We start from the raw sequence: 11,129 nt of genomic DNA, 5'->3' as shown, positions 1-11,129 counted from the left end.
CTCTTCGTGCGTGCGGAATTGTCTGTTGCAACATGTGTGCCACACGCTTGGGAAATTCTTTCCTGCAAGACCCCACTTAACCGCTGACCGGTCGCGACTTGCAGTCTTCTTTCAAAGCAAAATTGTGTCTTCTAATTTGGTTTTTCTAAGCAAAAAACTCATGAATTTTTATTGGTCGCCTAATTTTTTAATGTTGCCCTAATCTAATTTATTCATTTTTCTTCATTTTTACATATATTACTGTTGCTGCGCGTTGTCAAGCCAATTAGTTTGTAAAAACATTAACAACCATTTCAACTCAACCCCCAGGAGATTGGAGCTACATCAAACAAATACATAAATATAAATATGTAAATTTGATATGCCATTGTTGACACGCTCAGCCGCAGCTTGTATTTGGACGTTTCTGTAAGGCCAGCTAGTGCTGGCGCCTCTCTCTGAGCCTTAGCCACAAACAGCTACTTGTATTGCATTTTGTTCTTTCCCCCAAATAATCCCACTTTAGATGCGCTTAGCCGATGTTGAGCTCACTCCGCTCCCGCAATCTTTTCAAATGTGAAATGCATATTTTATTTATTCTTTTAGCCAAGGGCGTTCTTTAAGTTTGCTTTGCTCGCATTAAAATCTTTACTAAACATATTTAACCATACGAGTATATGATGGATTACCAATATTGTATACAATTTTGTAGAAAATAATGGACCCTATATTTTGTATATAAAGGGTGATTTTTTAAGAGCTTGATAACTTTTTTTTAAAAAAAAACGCATAAAATTTGCAAAATCTCATCGGTTCTTTATTTGAAACGTTAGATTGGTTCATGACATTTACTTTTTGAAGATAATTTCATTTAAATGTTGACCGCGGCTGCGTCTTAGGTGGTCCATTCGGAAAGTCCAATTTTGGGCAACTTTTTCGAGCATTTCGGCCGGAATAGCCCGAATTTCTTCGGAAATGTTGTCTTCCAAAGCTGGAATAGTTGCTGGCTTATTTCTGTAGGCTTTAGACTTGACGTAGCCCCACAAAAAATAGTCTAAAGGCGTTAAATCGCATGATCTTGGTGGCCAACTTACGGGTCCATTTCTTGAGATGAATTGTTGTCCGAAGTTTTCCCTCAAAATGGCCATAGAATCGCAAGCTGTGTGGCATGTAGCGCCATCTTGTTGAAACCACATGTCAACCAAGTTCAGTTCTTCCATTTTTGGCAACAAAAAGTTTGTTAGCATCGAACGATAGCGATCGCCATTCACCGTAACGTTGCGTCCAACAGCACCTTTGAAAAAATACGGTCCAATGATTCCACCAGCGTACAAACCACACCAAACAGTGCATTTTTCGGGATGCATGGGCAGTTCTTGAACGGCTTCTGGTTGCTCTTCACCCCAAATGCGGCAATTTTGCTTATTTACGTAGCCATTCAACCAGAAATGAGCCTCATCGCTGAACAAAATTTGTCGATAAAACACATTTCGAACCGAACACTGATTTTGGTAATAAAATTCAATGATTTGCAAGCGTTGCTCGTTAGTAAGTCTATTCATGATGAAATGTCAAAGCATACTGAGCATCTTTCTCTTTGACACCATGTCTGAAATCCCACGTGATCTGTCAAATACTAATGCATGAAAATCCTAACCTCAAAAAAATCACCCGTTATAAGTCTTAATAAAATTTAAGACGCAAAAAATCTTATTCCAAACATTCAACGTGGTCACCATCTAGCTGCTGTAATGGGTTAGTGGGGAGTCTCCGGTAAATGAGACGTACCCCACAGAAATTTGGAAGGTCTAAAAAATGTTTGGTTCGAGCAGCGTCGTCAATACTAATGGAAACTATGCGAGCTGCTATTGATCAATGGCGGAATCATTTGAGGGCCTATGTGAAAGCAAAACTAGTACTGCCAGTTTCGAAGTTGCATAGGAAAATTTTAAGCCGTTGTATTTTTGCTTCTTTAGAAACTCCCTATTAATGACAAACTTGTATCAATAAAATTGTTTTATTTAACGGTATCACAATGGATCCAAAAGATTTAAAAGCATGTATCTTTACTTAACATTTCTTTCATCGGCACTGTATTCTAAAAATATTATGTTTTTCAATGCTATTTTCCTTATATATTACATTATTTTTATTAAACATTTTGCAGTTAGAATCTTTCATTTAAAAGTAAAAAAAATTCACAAAAGCTTTTGAATAATACACAGCATTATTAAAATTAATTATAGCGAAGACATCGCTTTATATCTCCAACTCCTTCCACGTTCGACACCTGGCTTACCGACTGAGCGCGCATCCCGCGACACATTTTCATGTTACTTATCATTGCGCCATCGCCCAAAATGTGCCTTAAGTGTATAATTAATGAAATACACCCGCCCTTCAATCTCTTGCTTTAAGCCTCTATCCATCTAATTTACCTGCCGGCTGACGAATGCAGGCCGTTTGACGCCTCACCGTGCAAGCGTTGCATTGCTGCATATGCCTTCATTACACTCAACACTCCTCGGCTATTCACTTCGGAATTTTTTGATAGTTATGCGGCGATAAGACCACCAAGTGTGTTGGGAAAAAGAGTTATTAACCGGCAATTTGCATAAATTTCACGCAACCAAATCAAAAAACTATATGAAAACAGCAATAAAATACACCCAAAGACACGGTGTGTCGTTTGCATTTAATTAGGAGGCATTCACATACATATACATACTTACATTTCTACAACATTTTTACAAATTTTTATTATGAGTGTCATTAGCTTTGTGGTAAATACTATTTATGATTAAGTACTTAAGTTGGTGAGAAATGTGGCAGTTACAATATTTGGAATGTCTACGAATAGAATAGCAGAAAACCGATTATTCGAATATCCAGTTTGTAACCGTTCGTAACATTGCGACTATTCGAATAGTATCTCTGCTGCCAGAATTTGAATAAATGAAAATTGATTGAAATCCAAACAGCCTTCGATAGTCGAAAATTAGCGGTTAATAGAATAGTCGGCAACTTACGACTGTTCAAATACTGCAAACCAAATATTATTATTCAAATAATGCCCCGTTCGGAATTTGAAAGGAATTCACAATGCAACCAATGGAAAGGTCGACCCACTCTAGTCTAGACAAGAAACTTTAACATCTAAATATCTAAAGTCCAAAAAGTTAGAGTCAAAAGAGACTAATAAAAAATCGAAGTAAATGAAAGGGTCTTACTGTGGCGTTTTGCTCCCCAGCCACAGGATACAATTCGTATATACTTTTGAATATATTCAAGTATATTGTATGCTATGGTGAAGGCAAATAAAATCTGAATTCGAACACAAACTCTGCGGGATAATAGTTTGCAACTGTAACACCTATGTAGTATGGTTGCCTGGATTTGATTAAATCTTGGTGATATTCACTTTAAAGGTGATGACAATCCAAAGACCTTTCGGTACATTGTAGAATAAAAGACGAATTCAGCCTCTTAAAAGGTATTCACTATCAGAACTATTTTCCATAATTTCTATTACCTTAGAGCTCGTATCAACCCACTGTTAAGCCACACCCTACTTTTGGTAACTATACTTTATAGAACAAAGCTTCCACGAGCACTTTATTGCAAATACGGATTTTCATATTTTATTTTTCAGACAAGCATACACATTACTAAAATATCAGCATTCTCACATGGCTTTTCATTAAGTTATCCAAATTGTCCCAACTGCTTCGAAATTATATCTTTGAAAGTGCTCACATCAGAAAAATGTTCCAACAATGATTTCTTACACCCCTTAAAAACCAATCTGCAATCCGCCCCGGTGCGACCTATCGACTCAGCATAGAAGTATTCATTATCCGCATGCTCTGACAGTTCATCCACCGAAGAGGAGGGACTATATAAAAAACAATTCAAATTATAAGTCTAGTTAAATCAGTAATGAAACTAACTTACGTTAGTAGTATGTGTAACAATTCGCCAAATAAGCCATTACCGTAATGAAATGGCGTCTCTGCGGCCTCGCAAATACTCTTCAACACACAATCGCGTCCCGAAGGTGCAATCCTACAAAGTAATAAACTTATACATAATTGGTTTATTTAAACATGTTTTTATAGGTGCGCACCGCTCTGCTAAGCCTTCAAGCGCTTTGTAAATGGACCATCTGTAGCTGGACAACACCTTACGATTATCCGTCAAGTGTTGCTCCCAAGTGGCATAACGCTTCCACTCATCCGCCTCCGCCAGGAATCGTTCGAATTTCGTCATCTGTCGTGCCGCAAATGGCATGCGTGTTATGGTGAATAGTTTCGTTACGTTGTCGGGCAGATAATATTCAGCCTTGAATACATAACCGGTGGTCATAGCCTCGTACATTAAGTCCTCCAGGGGTATACCAATACCGACTATATACTGGAGAGACAAATATAATTTATTAAAGTTTTCTATATCCTACTTTCTTATTCGCCGGCTTTACTCACCTGCACTCGCGTCGGGCTGGTCGGCGGAAATAAAAGTGCCGGTACCCAGCGTTTATTTCGCTCAGCGATGGCGCTTAATTGACAACATTGCGGTTGCATGGCATTAAATACTGCAAATAATAATAAATAGATTCGAAAACTCATTGCACTTAGTATATATGGACTGTGTAAGCTCTTGTCGACATCAATATCCATTCGCTAGTCAATACCGAATGCGGCACTTTGCTGCAATCAAAGTGGTAATAACCTCGAAAATGCTAATAAAATGTTGCCATAGCTGCGGCCGCAGAGCAAGTTCTAAGCCAAACCAAAACAGCGGCCAATATCACCAAGCTAAATGTGTTGTTGACCTAGTTCCGATACTTCTAGTGCAATATATCTAGAAAGTACTGCATACATAGATATAAAGGGAAGTATATACAGATTTTCTGTTAGCTCGTGGCTTTCGTTTTGTCGTAGTATTGAATCTAGTGGTAAGCTAATGAAAATTAAAAGTTGCTTAGAACACGCACGGCATGGCTGGGTAATTAGCACATCGTTGATGATGTCAATTCACTACCATCTACTCAGTTCTGGTGCTACTTTTTATACTAACATATAACCCTAGAATTCATCTAGGTGGATCAACTCAAATGGTAATGGTAAGGAGGGTCTTACTTCGGATACAATCGAAATTTGAAAAAGAAAACAAATGGTAAGTAGATTATTCTTATATTCACCAAGGTGTCTTAGATTTTTTCATATATCAGTTAGCTAAAAAAAATGTTGACTGAAGTGAAGCACAATATTTTTCCGAGTTACATCACTAACTTATTAGCTTACTGCAATTTCAAATTTATTACTAAAGGTTGTACCAAAATTAACCCAAGATAGGAATTAAATAGAAAACTCAGTTTTTAATCTTTCGATTGTAATTTTTTAATCGAATGATAAAGTCCATAGAATAAGATTCCACGGCTTTCCATACACATAGGCACTCATTGTCAACACTTTACTACATATGTAAATTTAAATCCTGCGCTAATTTTGGGACATTAATTTCATAAAAATGTCTACTATCATCACTGTTCTTTCGTTGTTGTTGTAGTATTCGCCTGATTCTTACTGCCTAATCTTTTATCACTGAGTCATTGAATGTTAGCGGATCAAAGTATTGGAATAGGTAACAAAAACAACCTCTCTTAAAAAACTATTAGATCATAAACCTTTAACTCGAGTTATTTGACAATTTGGTGTTCAAGATTAAACACAACTCACAAACACGGTACTTCCTATGCAAAAGAATAATTCAAATACTTTAATTGCAGTTTTCTTCAGTTAGATAAACACCTGGAACACAGAGGTACAAACTTTGTGTAACAGTTAACACACACATATATTATACTATATATACATATCAGTTTACTCTGACCTCTTCTTCGTATCTCTTACCGTTGTATAGAGACCCGAAGTCCAATGTTTTTAGTTGATTTTGTTGTAAGATCGCTGAATACATGAACGAAAACAGTGAGCCCAAGATCAAGTTGCTACTAACTACATTATAATAAATTCAGTTCTGACACACATTCCTATGAGTATACAGGGTGGTTATTTTAGGCTATAGGAAAAGTATTGAAATGTCTCTTGGTTAATTTTCTATAAAAAACAGAAAATGGAGAATGAAACATTCGAGAAAAATGTTGCTGCAAACACTAGGCTTCTCCTAGAAGATTTTATTTTGACGTAATAGAAACAAAATCAGCTTTCTAGATAGAACAATCTTAGACCTCCCTTTTTATTACCAGAAAGGAGTGAAGCTGGATCAGTAAATGATAAGTTTTAAACCTTGAATCACCCGTTGTCATATTTTTCTCTGGAAATATTTTCTCAGCCTTCTCAGACTTGCTTTATTTTCATCTGATGAGTATAAGGTTAAGTTAGTGAACTGCTCAGCAAGCTAAAATCCGTTATACGCTTTGTTTGGACATAAACGACATGTAACGATAACTTTCGAAGTACCCGAAATATTATCTTCCGTTGTTTTTCGTTACGGATGACGATCTAATGCAAATCGGCTACGGATCAGAATCATCATTAATAATTGTCACTTACCAACATCAACACATTTCACCTACCTAAATAAGTGTCAAGCTTCTCTTGCCGCACCCTGTACATATGGAAATTGCACATAACAAGTGCAAATTGTACGGATTAAACCAAAAAGTGTTTTGCAGCTCAGTTGCAAGTCAACAGCCCATATTACAATACATTGAAAATTTCACAGCAGCACAAACATGCTGTTTATAAGACGCCGGGAACTACCGATATATCTATTAATAATTTGTTTATCCACACTTTGTGTGAAACGCGTCACAGAAGCTCTCATAGCATTTCCGCGAGGAGGCTCTCAAGGCGTAAGTTAGCTTAATAATGTGCTTTTCACCAATTAGTTTATGACTAACGCCAACTTTCTCGTTCGCTCTCTGATCTCCGATCTCGGCAGTACCTGGCAGCGTTGGCTATGCCGATCGATCTGCCGAATCGGAACGTGTACATGGCTTTCAATTTTGAAGCTAATTATGGATTTCCGCCAAATGACTCCTATTACTATTGGGTCGATCGGGTAATACTTATATTATCAAATACATATATTTTAGGGTGCTACTAACCTTCTACCTTCTCGTTTCCGTGCACTTCATAGTGGAACTTGGATAAGGAGGATGTGGGCGTTGGAAATAATGTGACGAATATTAACCAACGTCGACTTCGAAGCATTGGCCAAATGTATACACGCAACGCTTTTTACCGTAGCATTGTCGGTTATCTGGATTATTATGATATGAATGGGACAGGCTGTCTGTTGAGGACAATTTGTGACGTGTCGAGTTCTACTTTGGATGAGCATAATGGTCTGATAGGCAGTATTTTTAAAATCCTCTTCATGTGAGTGAGTTATATACGAGAACCTGTGTGCTTGCTAGCGTTGTGATAAGGACTCCTCCGTATGTGTAGAGTCATTTCAATTGTACTTCTCCTCTGATAACTCACTGTGGACGCATTTCATTCGTTTTTGTTTTTGCTTTTGTTTTTTTTTTTTGTAATTTATAATAGGCCAACGACATCCGCCCATGAAAACGAACATTCACTCGACAACGTGGATACTTACGTGGCAGAAGCGCATGGACACAGCGGTGATTGCTCGCAATATGTACAATGGTGTCCGCGCGGACTACTTGAACTGATATCCGAATGGTTTTAGTTGAGATTACGTATGGGAAATGTATGAGGACAATAATGTAAATGTAAATTAAGTTATATATTCAGCAAAAAAGATGTAACTTTTTTGTTATGCTATTGGGAATACATAAATAATTTAAATTACAGTGTTCCACTTAAGGTGGTATAAGTTTTTGGGTTCTGTTTCAGCGGTTATGTTATTTGAAGTTTAATTAGATAATAGACTTGATTCTAGCGATAGAGAAAAAGTTATGAAATTTCATTTATTCAGGATTTTTAAACCAGGTGTTTAGAGATGCGTTTATCTTGATTTTAAAATACAATCTTAGGAATCACTTTTTTGAAGATCCGATTATTTTTCTTTATTGGCGTACTCGATCACCTCTGGCGGTTCTACGAGAGTATGCTGCGGTCTTGAAACCTCCTGTTCGTCGTCGCATCTTTTCGTAGAATTTTCGAGCATTATTCCTGTCGGCCGGATTGCCAAGTGTTGTGGTCGATTGTAACCTTGCGAGATAGGCAGTCTGTTTTCTTTCCACTGCGACACGGCACTCCTCATCGTACCATCTGTTCGTTTGTAATTTCCGGAAACCAATGGTTTCGCTTGCAGTTGTCCTTGCTAATAAGTGCTCTCAGAGAAAAACAGTGCAAGTGTACCAGAAAATCTCTCGACTTTATACTGTCTATTTCTTACGTGGCGGGTCCCAAATCCAGCACACAACCTTGGGTAGGATGATTCGCCTTCTCACTTTCAAACGGGCAAACTTTTTTTGACAGCCCAGAGGATATACATATATGTAAGTACATATGTAAAATAATCATTTTTGGTGCTGAGAGAACTTTCTTCACTTGCTGAACTTCTACATTTGACTTCATTCTCCGACAAAGTGTAATAATAACATAAAATAGCTTAACCCCTTAAGCTATGTTACAAACGGACGATAAAGCTTTGACAAATAATACTCTCACGCTAACTTATATTTGTGAAAAGATTTTGTGGGTATTACTTTCAAAAATCAAAAGACTTTTATTGCGTAAGAGTTAGGTAAAACTCACCACATAACTATTACTCTATGCGCAATAAATAACTGTTATCAAATAACTCCTATTTTGGCAGCGAAAAATCTAATTATAACGATTATTTTCTAAGGAAAAAATATAAATTGTAAAATAAGTATTAAACTTGATATGATGATACATAGAGTTGTTTGGACAAATTTTACTTTCAAAATCGAATTCAATTCAAATATTGGAAAAATTATTAACTCTCAGCTTACATTGGCCTCTTTAAAGGAATTTTGTAGGGTTACGCAAAACTATTTTATGTATTAGCTCTTTACTTTATAATTATTACAGTTTTTTTCATATTTATGCTGGGCGCTTTGATTTCATTTGAGACATGAAGAAACCTACATGTTTTAAGCCGACTCCAACGACTGATGGAAGTAGTTTGTTATTATATACTGAATAACAACCGCTATAAAAATAACATTTTGAGAAGATTGACTTATAATCATCATTTTTTTTAGACAAATAATAACCTTTTTAGTCCCTAGTATATGTTATTTCGTTGATCTTTTATAATAATAATTTTTTTCCTTCCCACGTAACTTCATTTATTTTCTTCAGGAAACTTCTCAACGCATTTCCTATCGCTTTCGCTTCTAGAGTCAAAGAGGGCGTACTTTTTACCACTATTTCAACAGAAACACTGAACCACCAAAATGCCGTAAAAGTTCTTTAAGGAAATCAGTATAATAAAGCCAGTAAAATAGAAGTACTATAACAAAAAAAACTATAATAGAATCGGAAAAAGCAGTTGAGAAAAGAAACAGAAGGCCGCTAAATTTATTGTATTTTTTTCTAATACTGAGAACAAAGAGCAAGGATTTAAACTAAATCGACAAATAATAAAATTCGAACAATGCGAAGCGCATGGAACAATAAATAATAGCATAAGTAAGCACGCAAAACACGCGAAAACAAACATCTTTTGATAAAACTTAAATAAATGAGCACAGGAAGAGACGATCAACGAACTGCCAAAATCGAAGAAAAAACAAAATACAATAAACACAGGCGCGTTGATAAAACCGAATTTCAACTCTAAACAGCTGAGTTGTCCAGTGCAAACCACTCAGTACAAAGCAAACACGCCGCGCACTCAACCAACTTGACGTCCTGCGACGCATTGCAGTTAGCAGCAGCCGAGGCGTTTCAAGATAGAGATGCAAGTTAAAGGCTTGCTTATTGGTACTGACATAATGAATTTGTTTAAGTAAAGGGAAGTAGACATACACACACATACAACAATTCTTTAAGATTCAAAGACTTCTGCGAACAATGCAAACCGGCAAAGCAGAGGCCAAGACTGCACATTCGAAGGAGTAAGTCTTGCGTGTGAAATATGTATATGAAATACCAGTAAATTAAAAAATTAAATCATTTTCGACAGACCGCGTACAGGGCCTCAAAATGTGGTATCACTGCCTCCTTTGTTTGCACTAGCATTTAACCCCGGAGCCAGAATAAAAGATGATGATGAGCTGAAGAAAACGGTATTGCGCTTGTTTAAATAGCGTCGCTATGCCATTCAGCTTACTTAGCGTATTTACGCCGGATAGTCTTAAAGCGAGAACTTTGAAGCGGAATGTGCTTGTCAGTGGCTGTCAGCATGGGACAATTGGCATTAAGTTCACTACATTTCACACACTCACGCAGCTACCCTAAAGGCAGTCTAATAGTGAATACATAATTGGTTGAGACTGACTGAAGATTGGCGGTTGACAAGCTGTGAGACGTCTGAAACTCCTGTTGCTTTAACTTAATGCGCGTGAGGTTTACGGTCGGCAGACTGTGCGCTTTGTTCTGGGAATCAACGGAACTTATACGAATTCAACAACTTAGCTGGTTCCAGAAATATGAAGTAATGAATTTGAAGTCGTAAAATTTCTAGCTTCCAGAAGTTTAATATGCAATTCCAATACATCGGATTTCACTAGGAGTGAAATAGAATTTCACCCGTATATTTTGTTAGATTACTTCAGAAAGGTAAAAAAATATATTTAAATTTCGATTTATTAAGTTTGTCATGAAACTCAAGTTCAACATATTTGCTTAAAGCTAAAGCTCTACCGAAAATAAATAGTGAGAATATATACATATTCCTTTAAAGTATTGATCTGATTCTCTTTTCTTTTCTAAAAATGGAAAGTTAGGGCACAAGAGACGGTAAATACTTGTATAAAGACAAACATCAGCATTACTTAAGTCTAACATCTTTGCTCGCTTATACTATACAATAGTTTTATTTTTCACTGATAACACAGGTCTACACTCACTTTGCTGACTCCAATTTTGGGTATATTTTGTGAGATACGAAAATATCAATCACATTTTTCACATCTGTGTTTTTTTCAAGCGATGTAATTAATCGGGTATCCTGGTCTTTCC

The 11,129-nt window shown here is 36.6% G+C and overlaps 2 protein-coding genes across 3 annotated transcripts; one reads left to right on the top strand and one right to left on the bottom strand.

The window, feature by feature from the left end:
• Nucleotides 1-3,526: 3,526 nt before the first annotated feature.
• LOC105224100 (uncharacterized) lies at nt 3,527-4,804 on the bottom strand. 2 transcript variants are annotated; one of them, XM_049457879.1, is made up of 4 exons: nt 4,461-4,804; nt 4,106-4,392; nt 3,934-4,059; nt 3,527-3,874 (listed from the first exon to the last, which is right to left on the bottom strand). In XM_049457879.1, exons 1-4 carry the CDS (start codon nt 4,653-4,655, stop codon nt 3,685-3,687), a joined length of 798 nt encoding a protein of 265 aa, XP_049313836.1. In that variant the 5' UTR covers nt 4,656-4,804; the 3' UTR covers nt 3,527-3,684. The 2 variants fall into 2 exon arrangements, with proteins under 2 accessions (XP_049313836.1, XP_011200389.2); XM_011202087.4 differs by having other exon boundaries at nt 3,537-3,874; nt 3,934-4,044; nt 4,461-4,800.
• Nucleotides 4,805-6,370: 1,566 nt separating this feature from the next.
• Nucleotides 6,371-7,816, top strand: LOC105224109 (uncharacterized). Its single transcript, XM_011202100.4, has 4 exons — nt 6,371-6,853; nt 6,943-7,062; nt 7,141-7,382; nt 7,551-7,816. Exons 1-4 carry the CDS (start codon nt 6,734-6,736, stop codon nt 7,696-7,698), a joined length of 630 nt encoding a protein of 209 aa, XP_011200402.1. The 5' UTR covers nt 6,371-6,733; the 3' UTR covers nt 7,699-7,816.
• The last annotated feature ends 3,313 nt before the right edge of the window (nt 7,817-11,129 follow it).

The sequence above is a fragment of the Bactrocera dorsalis genome, chromosome 5 (assembly GCF_023373825.1).
Source record: "Bactrocera dorsalis isolate Fly_Bdor chromosome 5, ASM2337382v1, whole genome shotgun sequence".
Classification (NCBI taxonomy): Eukaryota; Metazoa; Arthropoda; class Insecta; order Diptera; family Tephritidae; genus Bactrocera; species Bactrocera dorsalis.
Note: the sequence above shows the minus strand (reverse complement) of the source record. Positions and strands in the feature narration are given on the sequence as shown.

Coding starts and splice junctions, on each gene's coding strand:
- LOC105224100 (XM_049457879.1), bottom strand. CDS start 4,655: ATGGATATTGATGTCGACAAGAGCTTACACAGTCCATATATACTAAGT. Junction 4,393..4,460: donor CCAGCCCGACGCGAGTGCAG/GTGAGTAAAGCC, acceptor TTGTCTCTCCAG/TATATAGTCGGTATTGGTAT. Junction 3,875..3,933: donor TTGTTACACATACTACTAAC/GTAAGTTAGTTT, acceptor TTTTTTATATAG/TCCCTCCTCTTCGGTGGATG.
- LOC105224109 (XM_011202100.4), top strand. CDS start 6,734: ATGCTGTTTATAAGACGCCGGGAACTACCGATATATCTATTAATAATT. Junction 6,854..6,942: donor CGCGAGGAGGCTCTCAAGGC/GTAAGTTAGCTT, acceptor CGATCTCGGCAG/TACCTGGCAGCGTTGGCTAT. Junction 7,383..7,550: donor ATTTTTAAAATCCTCTTCAT/GTGAGTGAGTTA, acceptor AATTTATAATAG/GCCAACGACATCCGCCCATG.